The 23,902-nt window shown below is 38.9% G+C and overlaps 1 protein-coding gene across 5 annotated transcripts in view; it reads left to right on the top strand.

Moving 5' to 3' along the window:
* The window catches only part of PATJ (PATJ crumbs cell polarity complex component), a 313,058-nt gene that overhangs the window by 123,241 nt on the left and 165,915 nt on the right, over window positions 1–23,902 (top strand). For all 5 annotated transcript variants that reach the window (XM_079776628.1, XM_079776629.1, XM_079776630.1 and 2 more), the window contains exons 23-26: window positions 256–327; window positions 2,077–2,254; window positions 9,435–9,545; window positions 14,281–14,358. In XM_079776628.1, coding sequence (XP_079632754.1) covers window positions 256–327; window positions 2,077–2,254; window positions 9,435–9,545; window positions 14,281–14,358 — 439 coding nt within the window. The remainder of the gene's footprint in view (window positions 1–255; window positions 328–2,076; window positions 2,255–9,434; window positions 9,546–14,280; window positions 14,359–23,902) is intronic.

The raw sequence follows: 23,902 nt of genomic DNA, 5'->3' as shown, positions 1-23,902 counted from the left end.
ACAAATCAAACACACAATTTTTGAAAATACCATATAGAGTGTCACCAATAACAGAGCTAATAATCTATGATTTTCTGGTGCTGGGTGAATATTTGTTGAGTTGAACATTAAAACAATATATTTTTATTTTGTATGGACAGTTAACTATTGATGTAAATATTTTAAAAGCTTAAAAATTAAGAACTGTTTAACTACATATAGATTGTGCAATTTTATGTTTTATAAATTGTCTGTGTATTTTTTTTTCCTTCTTAGTGAGTTACCTGAGAGAGAAGAAGGTGAAGGGGAAGAAACTCCAAACTTCAGTCACTGGGGTCCACCAAGAATGTATGTTGATGACATTATTGGCTTTCTCAGTAGAACAATACAATCAGCTGCTTTTTTTCTTTAATTTAATATTACTGTCATTCAGTCATTCTCTAATGGTTGAGAAATTGCTACTCATATGTAGACTGGCCCAAAGTTTAGCTTTATTTTGTCTTATCTAGAGATTTAGCCAGGCAAAATGACTATAACCAATGTTAGGAAAATATCATACTCTTTCAGATAAAGCAATTTTCAAATGTCCATCTATGACAGTAACTGATGGACTAAGCATAGTTTATCACTGCCTCACTGAAGGGCAGATAAGCTGCCGTGATTACAGTAAAGCTTCTTTATGTATGAACAACAACAACAGTAGTGAATCTGTACCATATACCAATTTATCTCCCCCTCCATCCCATTGTGCCTGTGTGAACGAACAGGATGTGTTGGGCCCATCTTCTCTTAGATACTCTTGTAAATTTATGTAGGCATGAGGGCTGTACTTTATTAAGATTATCAAAGTCTTCCTTTAGCTGCTCTGTCTATTCTTCATACATTATTAATTCCGCTGTGCCCACAAAAACTGTTTTTTCTTGCACTTATGGGTTTTGTCTTAAAAACTCTTAGGAACTGTTTTCTGAGCTACTTTTTTATTTGCATGAATTATTGGCTAATTAATGCAATTGGGGCAAAATTCATAACATTTTGAGGGTCAAGTTTTTTGTTTTGTTTTTGTTTTAATCCTCACTCAAGAATATATTTGTTGAATTTAGAGACAGAGGAAGGGGTTGGGGAGGGAGGAACATCGATGTGAGAGAGAAACATCAATGGTTGCCTGCTGGAAGCTCCCCAACTGGGGATCAAACCCACAACCTAGGTATGTGCTCTGACCAGGAATTGAACCCACAGCCTTTTGGTGTACAGGACAATGCTCCAACCAACTGAGCCACCTGGCCGGGGCTTAAGGGCCAAGTGTTATCCCATATGTTTTTGAAATTATGTGAAGGTAGGAAGAAAAGAAAACCATCCTGCCTTAGGAGCAGATAAAATCCGTCCTCCACTTAAAGAACCCCAGGTTACACCTGCTGACTGGGAGAAGCAGCTTGGGGCAACAAGCCTCTCAATGGCAAATTTATTTTGTTCGGAAATTTTCTGCTTTTTGCAGAGACTCTTGATTTTTTCACCCATTTGTTCTTTTCTTAATCCAATCTTTGCTAATATTATGGATGTAGATGAAAAGGACTAATGTGGTAGGAGATGGGAACATTGAGGCCTAGCTAAATCTCTCAATATTGAGTTGTATTTATTGTTTTAGATACCTATCTTTTTCAGAATTTAAACTTTCACATATGCCATGAATATTTTTTTAAATTTATTGATTTTTAGAGAGAGGGAGGAAGGGGGAGAGAAAGAGAGGGAGAGAGAGAGAGAGAGAGAAACATCAATTTGTTGTTCCACTTATTTATGCATTCATTGGTTGATTCTTACATGTGCCATGACGAGGGATTGAACCCGCAACCTTGGCATATTGGGATGACGCTTTAACCAATTGTGCTACCCGGCCAGGGCTATGCCATGAATTATCAATAATATCTTATAATTTAGGAATGAGGTATAATTTCTGTAACATCTGTAAAAATATATTTAGAAAATATATTTATATAAAATATGAGCCACAAGGATATGGTATACATTGTACACTTACAGTAACAGTCCAACAAATTAAATTAACTTGTTTCATGAGTGCATTTTGTTTTATTCTTTTTACAGTGTTGAGATTTTTAGAGAACCCGATGTGTCTCTTGGTATTAGCATTGTTGGTGGACAAACCGTTATAAAACGCCTGAAGAATGGAGAGGAGCTTAAAGGTATATTTATCAAACAAGTTTTAGAAGATAGTCCAGCAGGAAAAACAAACGCTCTTAAAACTGGAGATAAAATACTTGAGGTAAATGATATTAAAATTCTGTTTTTGTTTGAATGTACTGTGAAATAGTAAAATAATCATTTATCCAGAATGCCTATCTTCATGTGTATGTGTGTACAATTGGTATATTTTATTTAGATGCCTTAGTTTGTATGTTGTTTACACAATCGTATGACATTCTAAAGTTAGAGTGGTAGCATATCCTTAATAATAAAAGCGTACTATGCTAATTAGACCAGACAGCCGAATGACCTTCTAGATGACACCGGGGCTGCAAGGGCTGAGCCCCTTGCACAAATTTTGTGCATTGGACCTCTAGTAAAACAATAAAACAAAAAGCCTCAATTGACTAAACAAACAATTTCAAAATTTAACAGAATGAGGCCCGTGGTGGACATCATGCTTCTTCCACAGTCTTTAACAAGCTCTAAATTTTATAAATGTGTGTAGGTGGGCTAGCCATGCCTGTCCTCCCAGAGTTGCTCTTGAAGTTGATGGAAGGATGAATCCATTGTTCACTGTGTTAGGCTTTGTAGAGTCAAAGCACTGAGAATGTCCTGAGGTGTGAATCTGATACATTTCTTTGCAGTGATTTTATTGGATGACACCATATTGAATATCTTAAACCTGGGTATCTACTTGTTATTGATTTATGCTTTATGATGCTAAACATCAGCTATGGTGTTTCAGCTCTGATAGAGTGAAAAGAGCCCTGGAGGCCATGGGTTGAAGTCTAGATTGTTCTGTTTATTTCTATTTGTTCTTATTCTCAGTTTCCAAATAAAATGGAAATGGGAATTCAAAACCCTTAATAACATTGTGAGGATTAAATCAAGGAATCATATGAAAATGCTCTGAATAGCCCTGCCCAGGTGGCTCAGTTGATTGGAGCATTGTCCCATACACCAAAAAGGTTGTGGGAAGCAACTGATGTTTCTCTCTCACATTGATGTCTCTCTCTCTCTCCCTCTCTCTCTCAAATCAATAAATATATCCTCAGATGAGGATAAAAAAATGTTAACTCTCTCTATATACAAATTCTGTTACATTGGTTTTGTGCAATTTAAAAATTTTTTTTAAATGCACTGGTAATATGGCAGTGAAGAAAATGACCAAAAAATTCCTTCTCTGATGCATTTGCATGTTAGTTGAGGAGATAGACAATACAAAAAATAATATGTAGAATGTTAGATTGTAATAAGTAGCTTTGGAGAAAAATATTAGGGAGGAAGATAAGGAATGACGGGAGTGAAGGCAGTAGTTGGAATTAATAGATTTGTTGTAGAAGATGTTAGGGCAAGTATAGGAAGTGAGTGAGCCATGTGGGTTGATGGGGGAAGAAGGTTCCAGGAAGAGAAAGCTAAAATGTGAATACTCTGAATGCAATGGGAATTCATTAGAGAATTATGACTGCATACACATTTTAAAAGGACTAGAGGCCCGGTGCATGAAATTCGTGCACGGAAGGGGGGGTGTCCCTCAGGCCAGCCTGCACCCTCTCCAATCTGGGACCCCTCGAGGGATGTCCAACTGCCCGTTTAGGCCCAATCCTACTGGGCAGTTGGATATCCCTCTAACAATCCAGGCCTAATGGCTCCCAATTGCTCGCTTGCCTGCCTTCCTGATTGCCCCTAACCGCTTCTGCCTGCCAGCCTGATCACCCCTTAACCACTCCCCTGCCAGCCTGATTGATGCCTAACTGCTCCCCTGCCAGCCTGTTTGCCCCTAACTGCCCTTCCCTGCAGGCCTGGTCACCCCTAACTGCCCTCTCCTCCAGGTCTGGTCACCCCTAACTGCCCTCCCCTGCAGGCCTGGTCCCGCCCAACTGCTCTCCCCTGCAGGCCTAGGTCCCCCCCAACTGCCCTTCCCTGCAGGCCCAGTTGCCCCCAACTTCCCTCCTCTGCCGTCCTGGTCACCCCTAACTGCCCTCCCCTGCAGGCTTGATCACCCCCAACTACCCTCCCTTGAAGGTCTGGTCCCTCCCAACTGCCCTCCCCTGCTGGCCATCTTGTGGCATCCATCTTGTATCCACATGGGGCAGCCATCTTTGACCACATGGGTGCAGCCATCTTGTGTGTTGGAGTAACAGTCAGTTTGCATATTACTCTTTTATTAGATAGGATAGAGGCCTGGTGCACGGGTGGGGGCCAGCTGGTTTGCCCTGAAGGGTGTCCCAGATCAGGGTGGGGGTTGCCTTGGGGTATGGGGTGGCCTGGGCGAGGGACCTTTGGTGGTTTGCAGGCCGGCCATGCCCCCGGAGACCCAAGTGGAGGCCTTGGTATCTGGGATTTATTTATCTTCTATAATTGAAACTTCGTAGCCTTGAGCGGAACCAAGCCTCCTGCTCACTCCATGGCTGCAGCCATTTTTGTTGGAATTTATTTATCTTCTATAATTGAAACTTTGTAGCCTTAAGCGGAGGCCAAGGCAGGCCAGGGCTGCGGAAAGCTTGGCTTCCTCCATCGCCAGGACAACTCAAGCCTCCCGCTCTCTCCAGCTCCGTGGCTGTCGCCATTTTTGTTGGGATTCATTTATCTTCTATAATTGAAACTTTGTAACCTTGAGTGCAGGCCTGGGCCAGCCAGGGTGTGCAGAAAGCTTGGCTTCGTCCATTGCCAGGGAAACCCAAGCCTCCTGCTCGCTCCGTGGCTGCAGCCTTCTTGGTTGGGTTAATTTGCATACTCACTCCTGATTGGCTGGTAGGTGTGGCTTGTGGGTGTAGCAGAGTGATGGTTAATTTGCATATTACTCTTTTATTAGATAGGATACTCTGGTGTCTGGGGCAGGTGTGGTTTCTTTTATTTAGTAATTACATGGTACAGGTTTTTCCTTTTCTTTATTTGCATCCTTATTTGTTACTTTGTTTAGTTGTATTTCTGTAAGCAACATATAACTGAATTTTGCTTTTGTAAATCTAAATTGATAATCTTCATCTAAGTAAATAGGGACATTAATTTATTTTTTATTTTGATTACTGACATATTTGAACTTAATTTCTAAATATATATTTTATATTGTTTTATCTTGTTTTCCTTAACTTTCTATTTTGTAATAATTATAGATTCATAGAAAATTGCAAATAAATGTACAAGGAAGTTCCGTGTACTCTTTCCTCAGCCTCCCCCAATATTAGTGTTATACATGATTATAGTACAACTAGAGGCCCCGTGCACAAATTCGTGCCTGGGTGGTGTCCCTCGGGGTAGCCTGTAGGGATCAGGCCGAAACCGGCAGTCCAATGCCACCTGCTGCTCCTGCCTGCTGCTCCCGCTCATCCTGGCCCCGCTCCGCCTGCTGCAGGCTCGCAGCCAGTCAGTCCCGATCGGGAGAGGCTTGCGGCACTCGCCAGCCGTGAGCCCTGCATCTGGTGCCCGTCCTGAGGGGGGTTGGGGCGGCCAGGACGCGATTAGCCCTCTGGGTGGGTAGTGGGACACCTTTGTGGACCCGGGATCGGATCCGTCCCACGGATATTTGTGCTGGTTATTGGGAGCCACCTGGTGGCTGCTTTTATATCATTTCTTCCTTGTGGAGCATCTAGGGAGGGGAAGGGGAAGTGGCCGCGGTGCTTGAGGCTGACTTCCAGGAAGTTGGGGCACTGTCGGGATCATGCCAGCGGCACTGGTCCATTGGTGCCTGGCTTGTTCTCCAGAGATTGGACCTGCAGGACTGCAGGGTCAGTCAGCTGAGCGGCACTCATGCTGTGGGAGTGCACTATCCACCAGGGGGGCAGCTCCTGCATTGAGTGTCTGCCCCCTGGTGGTCAGTGTGTATCATAGCGACTGGTCGACCGGTCGTTCGGTCATTCAGTCACTTAGGCTTTTATATATATACAAATACTGATATAGTCACAGTTCATTGACCTTATTTGGGTTTGTGTTGATAGCTCTACACAGTTTAATCACAAATGTAGCCTTGCATAACCACCACTACAATCAAGAAACTCAACTGGCCCTAGCTGGTTTGACTCAGTGGATAGAGTGTCAGCCTGCGGACTGAAGGGTCCTGCATTCAATTCCAGTCAAGGGCACATGCCTGGGTTGCAGACTCAATCCCCAGAAGGGGGCATGCAGGAGGCAGCAGATCAATGATTCTCTCTCATCATTGATGTTTCTATCTTTTTCTCCCTCTCCCTTCCTCTCTAAAATCAATAAATATATGGAAAAAAAAAAAAGAAACTCAACTGTATCATTACTACAGGACTCCCTTGTGTTACTTACTACCCCTCTATAGCCACTCTTCTCCCCATCCCTAACTGCTGGCAACCACTAATCTGTTTCTCCCTGATTTTGTTATTTCACAGTGACAACTTGTCACATAAGTAAAATCATGCATTATATCTCTTTTTGAAATTGGCTTTTGTTCACTCATTGTAATTTGGTTGAAGTTTACTATCAACTGTTCATTCCTTTTTATGGCTGAGTAGTATTCCAGGATATACTACTGTTTAACCATTCATCCATTGAAAGACATTTGGGTAGTTTCCGAATAAAGCTCCTATAAACATTTGTATACACGTTCCAGAGTGAAAATGAGTTTTTGTTTCTCTAGGATAAATGCCCACGAGTGCGATTGCTGGGTTGTCTGCTATGTTCAGTTTCAGACTTGAACTGTCAAGCTGTTTTCCAGAGTGGCTGTACCATTTTACATTTCCACCAACAGTGTTTGAGTGATCCAATTTCTCTGCATCCTCACCAACATTTGGTGTTGTCACTATTTTTCACTTTAGCCATTCTGATAGGTATTTAGTGATATCTCATTATTTTCATTTGTGTTTCCCTAATGGCTAATGATTAATATTAAGAACTTTTCATGTGCTAATTGCCATCTGTATATCCTCTTCCATGACATGTTTGTGCATGTCTTTTTTCTGTTTGCTAATTGGAATTTTCATTATTTCATTTCTTAAAATTTTGGTTTGTTTTTTCCCCCTCATCTTTCCCTGCTGTCAGTTGAAAATAAAGTATTCTCTCACTTGTCCATCATCACTTTTACACATACTAGTAAGAACCCACTGTTTTGTCTCAGATTTGATAATTTATATTTCTTCAAACTCACTGTAGACTTGAAATGTTACATTTTAATATATAGCTTGTCAAGCATAGTCATTTGTTTACTTTTTTCCCTGAAAACTTTTACTTGCTTGTTTTGTTTTTTAAGTAAAGCATAATAATCACTTCTTTCTGTATTGAAACAATGATATGAAGGATTTAGGTCCATATAAATAATTTTTTATACTAGGAAGTTTGAATTTAATGTAATTTTTAGAAATGGCTATTCATCTGTGTTAATGGACACACTGCTGGGCAGATATTTTTCTGTTGTCATAGGACAGATTTCCATTTGCCCCCCTAACTTCCCAACTTCATTGATTCCCATTTAACTCTGTGGAAAAGGGAAACAAAGGCTGGTTGTTACTGGAAGATGAAATAGTTCTCATGTGCCTCTACTTCTCTCACTGTTGAATACTTTGGGGATTAGGTTAGAAGCTTCATCAAACTGTTGTGACAGCTTTTAAGCTTCACTTTAAATTTCTTCTCTACGTACTTTATTCATTTAATATTATTCCTATTCTTCCTCACTCAACTCAAATGAGAAGAGAGCTTTTACAGAGCATTAAAATCTTCAATGGATGTCTAATAGAATAAAAAGCCTTTAGACCTGCATGATGTGGCTCCAGCTGCCTCCCTGACCTCACCTCTCTTCTTCTCCCCCATCTTTCACCATCCTTTAGACTCACCTGCCTTAAATCCCTCTAACACACTGGGCTTCTCTCTCCTACCTGAGGGCCCTGGCTTCTCTGTCCCTCAGCTTCTAGGGTGCTCCCTTTTCTCCTTACTCTGCTCAGATTCAGTGATAGATCATCCTAATCACGCCCTTACATACTCTTTCAACTCCTTTGATCCTTTTTTCTTTCCCTGAACTTGTGCAACTCTGCTTATTTCAGGTCTCTAGCCTCGCCAGAGAAAATAACTGCCGTACTGTCTGCTGGAAATTCATGACCACTCCCTCAAGTGGGTCTTTAGTTCTGCCCTGCCATCCTGTAATATTCCCCCAGTTGTTTTATTCTCCTACTTCCCTGGGTAACTATTTCAAACCTGCTGTACCTCCTCCTCAGCCTTAATCTCGCTCTATGGTTTTTGTTTCTTATTTCATTGACAAAATAGAAACAGTCAAAAGGGAACTTCCCCTTGCTCCCACTGCATACCAATCTTTTATCCTAACAGTATCTGTAACAACAAATGAACTATTTGTGCTTCTATCTAAAGCCAATCTCTCTAACTTGTGCAGAAGTCATTCCCTCTTTGCTGTCCAAGGATTGGCCTCTACAGTGGTCACTTCTCTCTCTCTCTCATTCAGTTTGCCTCTCTACTGCATCATTATGGCTGTAATAGCTCCCATCTTAAAAACAAAAACCTGTCTTGATCCCACTTCCCTCTCCACCCACATTCCTATTTCTTTGGTCCCCTTATGGCAAAGCCATATTCACAAATTGTCACTATCCACAGACCATAAGCCACCCCAACAATTACCAAGGCTTTGTTACATGATCAGTTTGAAAAATTGGCTCTATTAAATATGTTTGTTAAATAAACGATGTCTTGGAGATTAGGGGCATGTTCTCAAATTAGGTTCTCTGAGACTTGTATAATAAGGAGCCATTTACATTTACCCAAATTTATTGAGCACAAAATATGCCTGGAGAAGGAACCTACAGATGTTTTCATACTTCTTTTTTTAAACAGAATTTAAGAAATGTTCAACTGCTTAATTGTGATAATGGATAATTTGCCTAAAATAATCATTCTTCTCAGTGTGAGAGAAGATTCCAGAGAGATCCCCATCTTTTCCTCCCCCCACCCAGAAATAGGTACTGTGTCGGTGACAGGGGTGGCATTATAAGCTCAGAAGCTTAAGGTTCTGTTACTGACTAAGCTACTATTTTTAGTAATTACATTGAACCAGGGCTATTGTTATTACGATTTTTGTCTTGTTTACTTTTCTCGCAGGTAATACGTTACTTCTGTAAATGTGTTCCAGAACAGCAAAGCTTTTTATGGGCTAATCTTATTTTTCCTGACTTTGGTTTAATTCTTTAGACTCTGGCAGCTCTCATTACTATATAGTACACAATAACTTTGAATTAACCTATCCACAGTATCTACCGCCTCTCTAATAGAAATAAATGATGTCTGTGTTGTAGGTGTCTGGAGTGGATTTGCAGAATGCCTCACACAGCGAAGCAGTGGAGGCCATTAAGAATGCGGGAAACCCTGTGGTGTTCGTTGTTCAGAGCTTGTCATCCACTCCAAGAGTAAGTTTTCGTTGGTTTTCAAAGAGTTTATAAATATTCTCTGTATCTGTAAACCAAGCTTTTAGCCTCCAAGTACTTTTCCACATATTTCCATTTTTACTCTACTATAGCCTAGAAAAAGCTTTGGCTTCATAAAAATTTAGTCATTAATTTTGGTTTCTCCATTGTTTTCTCCAGTTTTGACCTCCTAATTAAATTCAAGTCATTCCAGTGTGTACTGGTGTAAGTCACAGTCTGTGGAAATAAACAGGCCTGTTTTTGATTTCTTGATTCCCTATTTACCAGCTTTGCTTAACTTGGAGGCAAGTTACTTGGTTTATACCAGTGATGGCGAACCTACACGCGTAGCTATTTCTGATGACACTCGGCTGCTGAGGCGGCCGCATGCCGAGGATGAAACATTTGCTGCTCCTGAGGATGAAACATTTGCAAAATAATGTTTTTTCCTCAAAGTGACACATTACCCGAGTTATGCTCAGTTTTTTGGCGAAGTTTGACACACCAAGCTCAAAAGGTTGCCCATCACTGGTTTATACAATACTTTGAACATAAAGAGGGTCAGGTATAAGAACATTCTAGAGATACCATCAAATGTTCTGTATATTTATTAAAGCATGTATACAAACATGCTGCCCAGCGGGCATGGCTCAGTGGTTGAGTGTCGACCTGTCAACCAGGAGGTCATGGTTTGATTCCTGGTCAGGGCACATGCCTGAGTTGTGGGCTCCATCCCCAGTGTGGGACATGCAGGAGACAGCAGATCAATGATTTTCTCTCATCATTGATGTTTCTATCTCTCTCTCCCTCTTCCTTGCTCTCTGAAATCAATAAAAATATATTTAAAAAAATACAAATATGTATTGTAAATTCTGTTGGGGATTCTGAATTCAAAAATGGCTGTATTTAATTATAACATTTTTCCTATAATAAATCACTCTTTTGGAACAGAATTAGAACCCTGATACGCAGATGTCTGTGGCAGGATGAGTATTTTATATTGCAGTTTGCAGCAGCAATGTCACCTTTAAGCCCTGTAACTGGACACAATGTTTATTTCTTTTTAACTTTATAATGGAAGGCAGCTGTTCAGCACATAGTGTCTGGACAGGAGGGAAAATGTCATATACTTTTTTAAATTTACATTCCAATATAGTATTGCAGTGCTTTTCAACCTTTTATCTGTCAAGGCATACAGAAAGTAATAATTGTACGTCAAACTGGACCAACAGATGCCCCAAAGGCCGGGACATCAGTATGCTATTTTGACATACTTGTAACCTGCCTGCTGCAGCCTCACCCCACACGGGCAGCTCTGCTCCGGCGCATTGTGCTGCGGTTCAGTCCCTTTTGTCTTAGCGCTGTGTTTGTGCACCGCTGTTTATGCACCATCAGGACTAGTTGAGAGAGATGAATTGAATAAAGCCTTCTGATTTTCATACCATTCAAAATTCAAGATTTTTTTTTTAGGGGATCTACTTCTAAACTTTTATAATATCGAGAAAGTAGTTTATGCCATCACTTTTATTTCTGGAAACTGAGTTCAGTAGGAAAATTGGCATGATTCTTCCTCACCAAATGATACTTCCAAAGAAACCGTTTTGGACTAGAATGAGCCCATCACGTTATACATTTCTGAGGCACTTGTGAATGCCCTGCCAAAAAAGTGTTGAAAAGCATTCACATAGGTTATAACGTCCACCTGAAAGTCCAGGCTTCTGTCCAGCCTTTGCTGGTGAGCTCCGATGGGTATTTTCTCCTGGATGACACAAACAGTGCAATTTCTTTCAACTCTTCAAAAAAAAGAAAAAGAAAAGCTCTTCAGCATTGTGCCATGCTCAAGTCACTCATCCCCCCCCCACCACTTTCAGCCCCTAGGCAGCACAACAGACTGCCATGCTGTGCATTTGGTTCATCAGGCATTGCACCCGCTGTGGTCCTAGCCAAGGGAGCACGGTCAAGTGATGGTGTTAGTTACTGTGCCCATGACTTGTTCCATTCTTTTTTTTTTTTTTTTTAGCACAAAGTGATTCCTGTTGAATGAGCCAATGAAAGGAATCAAGGTTCACATTTTTACAAAGTGGTGTTCTCTTTGGCTCACTCATTGTTGCAAATAGTATTGATCATCACAGAAATAGGAAATACAGCCAAATGCGTTATCACTTTTTACCAGTTTACATTACTATGAGCCTTTCCCTCAAAGTCCCCAAAAGAAGTCATTTTCTAATGGCAGGCCCAATGTCTAACTGTGCCGTGGTCACATGGAAATCTCATCAACACTATGTGGTGTTCAACTTTGTACTTTCATTTTCTTTGAGTTGTATTTTATGTTATTTTTTTACACTTATGCTTTTAACAGATGCTTTACATGTATCAACAATATATTACCTTTTTAATTTAACCTTTTTCTCCTGAATTTCTCAAATGCGTTTTCAGCATACTAGAAAGAAATGTGTGCATCTATTCAGATTTACTTAGCAAATGCTTATTTGAGAGCAGAACCCATAGATAGTTTTCCTGTATAGATAGTTTTTATGCCAAGGTAATTTTCCCTCCATTTAATAACATCATGTATTTTCTTAATGTTAAAAAACAAACCCTGTTGGCTCTGTCCGGGTGACTCAGTTGATTGGGTGTTGTCCCATGCACAAGATTGCTGGTTTGATTCCCAGTCAGGGCACATGCCCAAGTTGTGGGCTCAGTCCCCATAAGGGGGTGTGCAGGAGGCAGCCAATGGATGTTCGCTCTCACATTGATGTTTCTCTCTCTCCCGCTCCCTTCCTCTCGCTCTAAAAATCAATTGGGAAAAAATCTGAAGAAAAAAACAGCTTTTGAAATTGGGGTCATCCCTTCAGTTCATTAAATTTATTTTGTGTTGTTGTTTTCCCCCTATAGTCCATATGTAATTCCTAATACCATTGTTTCATAATGGTGCCTAACTTTTTTGACATATATATTTTGCATATTAATCATATACAAATATATTTTTTACTTTCATAAGAAATAGGCTCTCTTTTACTTTTTAAAAAAATGTAGTTTTCTTGCCCTAGCTGGGTTGGCTCAGTGGATGGAGCATTGGCCTGCGGATTGAAGGGTCCCGGGTTCGATTCCAGTCAAGGACACTTGCCCAGATTGCAGGCTCGATCCCCAGTAGGGACATGCAGGAGGCAGCCAATCAATGATTTTCTCTCATCATTGATGTTTCTATCGCTCCCTCTCCCTTCCTCTCTGAAATCAATAAAAATATGTTTTTTAAAAATGTAGTCTCAATAAGTCTCTTGTCTTCCACATTTTGCATGATATATATACAGAAATATATTTTTCTGCTATTCGAAAAATAAACAGTGTAAACCTTATGAATGGCAACTGATATTCTGTCTCATCCCAAAGCTCTGCCATTCAGCTAAAACTGGTTTTTCCATGGGAGAACGTAGGTCCAGTGTGGGCAGATATCCTGACTTGTCAGGGAGGCAACGTGTTCTGTTTTGTTTTAAGATTCTTTAGGACAAGAAATATATGCTTATAGATCTAGCATTTTTTGAACTCTGATGTAGGTTATTGTGTGTATTAAATAGAGAAATAAGTATTAAACACTAGCACAGCATCTATTCACATAGGAAGCACTGAATTTATGGTGATGTATTATCTCTCTCATTTTTTACTTAAGTGAAACATTTCTGAGACTTTCTTATATATTCCAAAATTAATTTATTTCTGTAGAAATATCCTTGTGTGAGGATTAACAGAAAAACACACAAAACAAACACACACAAAAAGTGAAAAAAATTAACCTTAAATTGCATTTAGAGAGAAACTTTTTATTTATTTTTTATTATTATCCCTAGACACGTAGTTTCTTTAAATTTGTGAGAAAGGAGATCGGGTTTTTTATTTTAATTTTTATGTCTGTCATCAGATTTTTATGCCAAGATTATTTGTGTTTGCTATTTGAGGAGCCTTAATAATAAAAAAAAAAACACTAAAATTTTTATATTTTCCTAAGATGTTTCAATAGTTTTATAAAAAGTAATCTGTGCTCTTGGTACCATAAAGAATTCATTATTTCTATGACATTACACTCTTTCATTCATGTATAAATATTTATTGAGTGCAAATATGTATTAGGCTCTTTCTGAGCACCAGAGTTATGGTGATAAATCACACTAAATTCTTATTGGGCTTTTATTCAGTGATGTAAATAAAGATTTGAAATTCATCTTTATGCTAATAGTAATAGTGAAATATGTATTGAGTATGCGCAAGTGTGCTAGATAACATACTTGAACTGGGATACAATGATGAATAAGGTAAATCTATCCAATAAAAGATACATCCTATGTTCTAGGAATTAACTCAGGTCACCTGTTATACTGTATTTTGAAAAATAAGATGTTTGGACAGCAGTCAGTATCATGACTCTCTTTTTAGTCTTCTTCATCCTCACTTTCTGGTTCCATACATACAAGCTTGTGGATTTATTACCCCTCGATCTCACACACACACACACACACACACACACACACACACGCACGCACGCACATCAATTTAAGATTTATATTGCTTATCAGATTTTCCATGTTGTATTGTTTGCCTTGGATTGTGCTTCTCATGTCTTTATAGATGAAGTCAAAGAATTCATTAAGATTTTTAACTGTGTTTTTTTTAAATACATAAATAAATGTAATGATGTGTCATTTAAATATTTTCCTTCTCCCCTCTCCTTTTTTCTTGGTGGTAGGCCATTCCTAGTGTGCATAACAAGGCCAACAAAATCGCTAATAACCAGAATCAAGGCACCCAAGAAAAAAAAGAAAAGGTAAGTTGAACCTCTCAAGCTTTTAAAAGATGTTTTTTATTTCTTGTTGCCTATTTGAACTACAGTTAATCAGAATGTTATTTTGAGGAGTATCTGGGTAGCAGTACTATATTTAGAATATTTCCTTTCTGTGAACATAACTGGCCAGGATGAAGGCCAGACACCTAGTGGAGCATAGGTGTAAAATGTTATAAAGCACCCCTCAGCCATTGTCATCTTTATCTCTCTTTTCTACTCAGCTGGGCGAGTTGTCTGTTTATTCCCAGAAAATGCCTGCACACCTGAGAGTTTCTGAGACTTTGACCTTGGTTTTTTCTCAGCCTGAAAGTCCATTTCCCACTTTGGTCTTCCTTTTTATCCTCCAAGGAGCAGGTCAAAGGTCATCTGTACTGAGAAAACATTCATGACCATTCAGCAGAATTAGTCAATCCATTCCTGTTTTCCCACCTCTATTCTAGTAGAATGAGTTATTCTAAAATTTATTTTAGGATATAATGTCAAGGAGCAATGAATTTTCTTTCCTTTTTTTTCCATGAGGATAACTAATTATCCCATTCTTTAAAAACAGGCCCTCCTTTATCCATGGATATACAAGACAACCTCTGTCCTATCTCAGGTTCTCAGGGGCAGTCTGTTTCTGAGCTTTCTCCTGGTCTCTCCCAGCACAAATGCTGCACTACCTAAATATTAAGCCTAATAATAAATCTTGTCTTCTAAGAGAATGATTTTCTTTACATATTTCTTCTTCTTTAGAAGTGTTTTCTCTATTCATGTCCTTTTTCTTTTCCAGACAGATTTTAGAATTGGCTTATTAAATACCACCAAAATAGCTCTTGGGTGATTTTGGTTGGAATTGTGTCAAACGTATAAGGTTAATCTGGAAAGATACATCCTTATAATATTGAGCTTTCTTAACCATTAACATGGTATATCTTTTATATACCATTTTAGAACTTATTAAATTTTTCTTTTATTTCTTTCAATTTTTATAATTTTCTTTGGCAAGGTATTGTAATTTTTTATTTATTCCTAGACATCCTTATATATTTTTAAGTTGTAAATTGTATTTTCTGTTTATTACTAGTGTGTAGACATAAAATTGATTTTTATGTATTTATTTGACATCTTGTAACATTATCCTCTTATTCTTTATAATATAAAATTTAGTGTAGAACACTGCGGAAACAAAAATGCTAAAAAAAAAAAGATTAAAATCTTTCATAAACCCACTACCTAAAGATAAACTTATTAAATATTTCATATAGAGCCTTATAGTGTCTTTGGATGTGTGCTCTATATGTATGTATGAGGTATTTTTTATTAAGAATCTCAAATTTTAAAGAATTTAAAAATAAGAATCTCAAATTTTAATACTCTTTCTATAGATTTTTATTTCTGGATTTTTTGATATAGCTAATAATAACTGCATTGATAAAGGCAGTTTTATTTTTCCTATACCAATCTTTCTTTTTCTTGTTTTATTATATCTGCTAAGATCTCTAATATGTTTAATATAAGTACTGATAGCTAACATTCTTATCATTTTCCTCCTGATATTTAAGAAAATGCTTTTAATGTTTCATCATTGAATATGATGTGTGCTATAAATTTTTGTAGATAATCTTTAAGGTTAAGGATGTATTATCTTTTATTCTTATTTTGCTAAGAATTTTTATAGTGAATGGCATTGGCATTGAATATTTTAAAATTATTATCTGTATTCACTGAAATAATTGTGTGTATAAAATTTTTTTCTCCTGAATCCCTTAATGTGGTAAATAATCCACATTAATAGATTTTTGTTCTGTTGAACCATTCTTAAATTCTTGTCTTAAACCTAATTTCATCATGATCTTTTTTGCCCACTACTAATATTTCTTTTACGGTTTTTGCATCAGTGGTCATGAATGAGATTGGCCTAGAATTTTCCCCTTATGTACTATTCTATCTGGTATTGGTTATATGAGCCTATTAAAATGAATAATGAACAGTCGGAATATTTCTCTTTTTGTCTTTTTCTTTGTTTTAGTTCTCTGAAAGTTTATATGAAATGGTAATTATCTATTCCTTACATGTTTGGTCAAACTAGCCTACAAAGCCATTGTGGTCCTGTGATTTCTATGTGGGAAAAATCTAAAATATGGATTCAGTTCTTTAATAATTATTGAACTATTCAGATTTTCTATTTCTTATATTTTTTTACACATTTTTTATTGATTTCAAAGAGGAAGGGAGAGGGAGAGAAAGAAACATCAATGATGAGAGAGAAACATTGATCGGCTGCCTCCTGCGCTCCCACATTAGGGATCGAGCCTGCAACCTGGGCATGTTCCCCTACTGGGAATCAAACTGTGACCTCCTGGTTCATAGGTCGATGCTCAACCACTGGGCCACACAGCCCAGACTCTATTTTGCTTAGCATCAGTTTTGGTTACTGACTCTTCTCTAGGAATGTAGTATCACTTTTTTACATTTGTTGGCATAAAGTTGTTCAGGCATTCTTTTCATTTGTATTATCTGTGCTCTTTCCATAGTATTGGTTTGTCTTTCTGAGTATAGTTTATTATTTTACATTTCTTTCTTAATTAATTGTGAAGTTATTCCTCTTTTTGAAGAATTAACTTTTGAATCATGTTAGTCTTCTCTGTTGTATCTTTAGTCTGCTTAATTAATTTTGTTTTCATCTTTATGTTGCCTTATTTCTTTGTTAGCATTTGTTTTCCTCTTTTCCTGCTAATAATCTTTAGCTAATTATAGAGTTTATTAATTTTTTAGTCATTCTTTTTAAAAATAATAATTTATTTTCCTTCTAAGTACCTTTTTACCTGCATCTCAAAATTTTAAGTTGAATTTCTCTTGTTCAGTACTAAGTTTTTTTTTTTTAGCTTCCAACATGATTTCTTTATTACCTGTTTATTTATAAATAAGGGGCCCGTTGCAGGAAGATTCCTGCAAGACTTCCAGCAGGCTTCCCTCCCGCCACTGCCACCTCTCCCGCTGCGGCCGCACACGCTTTCCCTCCAGCAGCCGCCTTGCTTTCCACTTTCCCTTCTATGCTGTCTTCAGTCTTCACTCCTCCCTCCCTCAGCGCATGCAAATTAACCACCATCTTTGTTGGGTTAATTTGCATACTTGTTCTGATTGGCTGTGGGCATAGTGAAGGTACGGTCAATTAGCATTTTTCTCTTTTATTAGTGTAGATGTATGTTTGAATTTCTATTGGAATATTTTTTAAAAACTTACTGTTATTATTTTCTAATATATATAGTTATAATCAGATATTTTGGTTCGTGTAATATTCTCTTACATTGGTTGAGACTTTTTGATAACCTAGCACATCATCAGTTATTGTAAAAATATATTTGTGATTTGAAAGAATAGCTATTATCTAGTTATTAGGTATAGGTTTTTATAATTATTAGGGCAGCCCAGCCAGTGTGGCTCAATGGTAAAGCATTGACCTATGTACCAGGAGGCCACTGATCAATTCCCGGTTAGGAAGCTGATCAATGATTTTCTCTCATCACTGATGTTTCTGTCTCTCCCTTTCCCTTCCTCTCTGAAATAAAAAACATATCCTTTTTAAAATATATAAATAAATAAAAACAAAGTCATTAGGCCCAATTAACTAATTGAGTTATTAAGATATTTTATGTACAAAGTGATTTTTGGAGGGTCAGAATAACCTAATAATCTCCCATTTTGATGGCAAAATTAGCCTATTTTTTATTTAGTTTTTTAGTTTTTATTTTACATTTCTTCAAATTAATTTATTAGGTGTTTGCAAGTTTAAAGATTTTATATCTTCTTAGGGAATTGATCCTGTTATTAAGATGTGGCATTATTTAGTAATGCCTTAATATGTGTTTCATCTAATATTACTGAAACTATATCAGCTTTCTTTTTTTGTTTGCCTGGCATTTTGGCTTGGAAATTTTTGAGCCACACACAGACTGAATTCAGGTCTCCACCTGGGTGTGTCTGGGCTTGTAAGGAATTCTCAAAGAATACTGGTTTTTCTTTTTTCTCGTGTTCCTTCCATCTCAAGCTAAAGCCAAGGCCAGGAAACATTCCTATGAAGGCCTGTGATCAAGATTTTTAACTTTATTGCAGGTTTCACCCTGTTAAAAGGGTGGGCGGAGCTGTAACTGAATTGAACACTTGGGACAACCTTATTTGCAGACATGCACACTGGGGCCAATCTAGACTTCTTGAAGATTTGGGGGAAGGGTTCTTCAAAAGGATAAGCAAAAGTAACATTAGGTTGCTTTCCAAATTCTAGGATTGTCTGTTTTAACCTGGTTGGCCACTTCTTTGAGTTCAGATCTTATCACAATAATTATATTCTGATTAACAGCGTATACTGTGTGCGCAGGAATCTGTGGTTTGTTTTTGGCAATTGTTAATAAACACGGATAAGAGGTAGATTTTAGAAAACTGTGGTTTAGAAGTGTTAGTTATGTACAGATTGCAGGTCATTACCAGCAGAATTCTTTCTCAACCTTTTGGGCCTTGTATGCAGTGATTGGGGGTGGGAGGGTGGTATCTTTAGTTACACCTTACACATTGCTTGACCTCAAGTGGAGACTTGGAGCTAATTCAGTAGTTCAGGAGAATGTGATGCCAGGGGAAGGGGCGTGAAGGAGGGATTAAAAAGAGATAGGAGGAAACTTTTGGGGGTGATGGTAATGTACATGATCTTGATTATGGTAACGGATTCAAATGTGTACACATTTTTTATGTTACTTTATCTCAATACTAGAAGCCCGGTGCACGAAATTCGTGCACGGCGGGGGGTTGTCCCTCAGCCCAGCCTGTACCCTCTCCAATCTGGGACTCCTGGAGGGATGTCCGACTGCCCATTTAGGTCCGATCCTGGTGGGATCGGGCCTAAACGGGCAGTCGGACATCCCCCTCACAATCCAGGACTGCTGGCTCCCAACTGCTTGCCTGACTGCCTTCCTGATTGCCCCTAACCACTTCTGCCTGCCAGCCTGATCACCCCCTAACCACTCTGCTGCCAGCCTGGTTGATGCTTAACTGCTCCCCTGCCAACCTGTTTGCCCCCAACTTCCCTCCTCTGCCAGCCTGGTCAGCCCTAACTGCCCTCTCCTGCAGGATTGATCACCTCCAACTGCCCTCCCTTGCAAGCCTGGTCCCTCTCAACTGCCCTCCCTTGCAGGCCGGGTGCCTCCCAACTGCCCTCTCCTGCTGACCATCTTGTGGTGGCCATCTTGTGTCCACATGGGGGCAGGATCTTTGACCACATGGGGCAGCTGTATTGTGTGTTGCAGTGATGATCAATCTGCATATTACTCTTTTATTAGATAGGATAGAGGCCTGGTACAGGGGTGGGGGCCAGCTGGTTTGCCCTGAAGGGCGTCCTGGATCAGGTGGGGGTTCCCTTGGGGTGTGGGGCGGCCTGAGCGAGGGGCCTGTGGTGGTTTGCAGGCCGGCCACGCTCCCTGGCAACCCAAGGAGAGGCCCTGGTATCTGGAATTTATTTTCCTTCTACAATTGAAACTTTGTAGCCTGGGGCGGAGCCAAGCCTGGGGCTCCAGCAGCCATTTCTGTGGCAGTTAATTCACCTTCTACAATTGAAACTTTGTAGCCTTAAGCGGGTGAGCCTGGCCAGGGTGTGCAGAAAGCTTTGCTTCCCCTGTTGCCGCCGGCAACCCTGGCCTGCTCTCTCAAGTTCCATTCTGCCACCATTTGTTTGAATTTGTTTACCTTCTACTATTGAAACTTTGTAGCTTGAGTGGAGGCTTAGGCCTGCAACGGCTATGGAAAGCTTGGCTTCCTCTGTTACCTGGGAAACCTTGCTCTCTGTGGCTGTAGCCATCTTGGATTGGGGTTAATTTGCATACTCGCCCTGATTGGCTGGTGGGCGTGGCTTGGCTGGAGGGTGTGGCTTTATGTAGCGGAGTGATGGTTAATTTGCATATTACCATTTTATTAGAGAGGATACCATAATAAAACTTTTAAAGACAAACAACCTCCCGCCCTTCAGGAGCTTGCATTCGAGTAGGGCAAAGCAAACAATATGGAATTCAGAGACTGCTGCTTTAAAGCAGTTTGGGACAAGACATGAAGACCCACAAACATGGTATCTGAGAGGAGCTGGAACATACTAGTAAGCTCCATGAGGATAGGGATCTCTTCTGTCTCATAATAACCCCCATTGCTCAGAACATTGCCTGGCACCTAATAGGCACACAATACATACTCATTGATCGAATCAAGACTCCTCAAAACAGAGATACTCATGGACTGGACAAGTGTGGTGATTGCCCGTGGGGAGGGGCGTTGGAGGGAGGTGGAAGAGGGTGTAGTGGAAATAAATGGTGATGGACATAGACTTGACTTAGGGTGGTGAACATACAATACAGTGTACAGATGATGTATTGTAGAATTATACACTTGAAACCTGTATAATTTTGTTAGCCAGTGTTATCCCAATATATTTTTTTAAGAAAGAAAAATAAAGCATCATTGATCTATGAAAACAATTTTTAAAACAGACTCGTTAAAACAAAACAAAAGAGCCTGTCCTTCATTGCTCAGTGGTTGAGCGTCAACCTATGAACTGCGAGGTCATGGTTTGATTCCAAGTCAGGACACATGCCTGGGTTGCAGGCTCAATCCTCAGTGTGGGGCATGCAGGAGGCAGTTGATTAATGATTCTCTCTCATCATTGATGTTTCTATCTCTCTCTCCCTCTCCCTTCCTCTCTGAAATCAATTTCATTTGTACACACACACACACACACACCCCCTTGAGTGAGGATTAACAAAAAAATTTACGCAAAAAACACACACAAAAGAAAACCACAGGCTTCAGGCCACCAGGATTGTCACATGCCCTTTAGCATTAATGGATATTTCTGTTCTTGGTCACATGTTACAAAAGCACATTTTGAAACCTTATTTGTCATTTTTATAAGGTTAAGAAGGTTATCTCAGAATATTTAGTCTATGTTATTTCTGGAAGTTTGTGAATTTATATGTTGATTCTGAGTATTCATCAATCGTATATTGGAAATTTACAGTTTGCTAGTTACTGTGAAATAATCAGGATGTAACATCTGAAAGGAAACAGTTGAGGTCTGTGGGCCACAGATAATAAACACATAGATGAATAAACTGGTTACTAATTTAATTACTTTGGGGGACATGAAGTAATTATTTGATTGAGGGAAATTCCACATAAGATCCCAAGAAGGGTAAAGATAAATGTATGATTCTTATCAACTTTGGCCTGTTCCATTAAACCAAATTGATTTTCAATACATAGTAAGGATATCTGCAGTCAACTGTAAGTTTAATATGACTATATTTTTAGGGACTATTATGTTGGTAAAATACATTATAAAAATGTATTTATTTCAGGTGAGTTCTTAAAATGAGTACATTTTATTATATGTAAATTATACCTCAGTAAGGTTAAGACACATCTATTCCAAGTGAAAAATCTGAACATGCGAGACACTGGGACTAAAGGGAACTTCGTGAAGGCACTTCCTGAGGGCACTAGGGTGTTGCAGGGTGTATGCTCTCACCATTCTTAGCAGCAGCAGATAATACAGAGTTCCATTAGTGATATTCCATATTGTGCTAGGCCTTAGAATTGGCCAGTAATACTAAGGTTAATGTGTAAGAATCTGCAATATTCTTTTATAAACACACATACGGGAATATTCTATTTAAATAATGCTTGTAAGTCTCTATACACCACTCAGAAAGAGATTCTCTAGGAAACTTACATCTAGTTTGTTTATACCCTCTGATGGTAGGAAAATATTACAGACTCACAACGAGAGGAAATGGCTTTTCTCAGTTTCATATACGCAGAGTGCTTTCAGTAACAAAAACACAGAATTGAAAAAATTTTAGTGGAGAAACAGAGTAGAAAAACAAAACAAGGTTCTGTTGCCACTGGAGCCAAGAAGTCCTGTGTATTGGATTAAATTAACTCATGAACTACATATCTCAGGCACCACTATTTAGTTGGTTCTGGAAGGTGAGTCTACTTGAACATCTCAGTGGGACCTCCAAAACTGACAAAGTATAATTTCAGAAAAAAATAACTCATCAATGAGGGAACTAACAAGATGATTAGCCTTGTTCAGAGAGAAATGGAGGAGTGAAGTATTTATAGTTGCTGAAAGAGAATGCTTAAATAAGATTCAAATTTAGATACAATGCTGGTTAATGTCTTATAGGGCAATCAAACTGGAACCTTTGGAGTTATACTTTCTACAGGACTAAAATAATTTGCATCCCTACCAGGCAAAATTAATATGCAATGCTATTGGACATGAACCAGAAAAATGCAACTTTTTCTAAAAGTTAATATTGTCAGGGAACCTAAACTGCATGAGTGACAACCAGTTATTTACTCATATTTAAGAAAAGCCTACTTTGTACCAGGAACCATTCTCAGAGCTGAGGATGCCACACTACGTTGCCCTCATGGAGATTATATTCATGTGGCCTCCTTGTATATACCTAGCTCCAGCCTTCATTGCTAAGGGGAGAGCCAACCCTGCCTACCCCCTCCTCTCAGGTGCAGTAGAAAGATGCCCCAGGTATCTGGCAACCCACATTCAAACTAGAGGGCATCCAAGACATGAAGATCCTATATTCTTCTCCAGAGTGTTGGTAGAGTTAATTAAATAATCAGTTGTGTAAACAATTCCCCCTTAAATATTAAAAAAGTGCTATTAAAGAATTTATATCTTTCAGTATTTTAAAAGCTGGCTGTCCTTGTTCTGAGTATTGTCTTTGACTTAGAATGATCTGGTTCTGAGGAAAATGTTTTATGGAAAAAATCATTTGCTATTTTTACTGTTCACTGAACTCTTAATTTTTTTCAGCAAAGATTAAAGATACCCTGTGATCAATTTATATATATCTACACTAATAAAAGAGAAAGATTCAAATTGACCATACCTTCGCCACACCCACCAGCCAATCAGCAGTGAGTATGCAAATTAACCCAACAAAGATGGTGGGTTAATTTGCATACACAGGCGCTGAATAGCTGGGGAGGGATGCTTGCATCTTCGCCATGGCGACAACGCAGGTGTTCTGCACCGCCCCAGCCGCTCGGGTCTTTGGGCAGCGTGGGAAGGTAGGAAGGCGGCTCTGGGCAGGAGCCAAGGCAGAAAGGTGGTTCCAGGCTGAAGCAAAGGCTGAAAGGCGGCTCCGGCCGAAGCGAAGGCAGTGCCGGCAGCCAGGGGAAGGAAGGCCCATTCTTGCACGAATCTTTGTGCATCAGGCCTCTAGTATGTATATATATATATATATATGTATGTGCATATATATGTGTGTGTGTGTGTGTGTATATATATATATATATATGCACATACATATATATATATATATTTTACTTTAATGCTTTTATATATTGAGATTTCCTAAATTGCAGTACAGATGCAGTTTTAAAGTACCTGGTCATGGAATTCTCATTTACAGTGATATCTAACATATGTATATATTTTTTAATCCTCACCTGAAAATATTTTTTCCATTGATCTTTAGTG

The sequence above is a fragment of the Cnephaeus nilssonii genome (genome assembly GCF_951640355.1).
Source record: "Cnephaeus nilssonii genome assembly, chromosome: 7".
NCBI lineage: Eukaryota > Metazoa > Chordata > Mammalia > Chiroptera > Vespertilionidae > Cnephaeus > Cnephaeus nilssonii.
The sequence above is the reverse complement of the archived record's forward strand: the minus strand, read 5'-3'. Positions and strand labels throughout refer to the sequence as shown.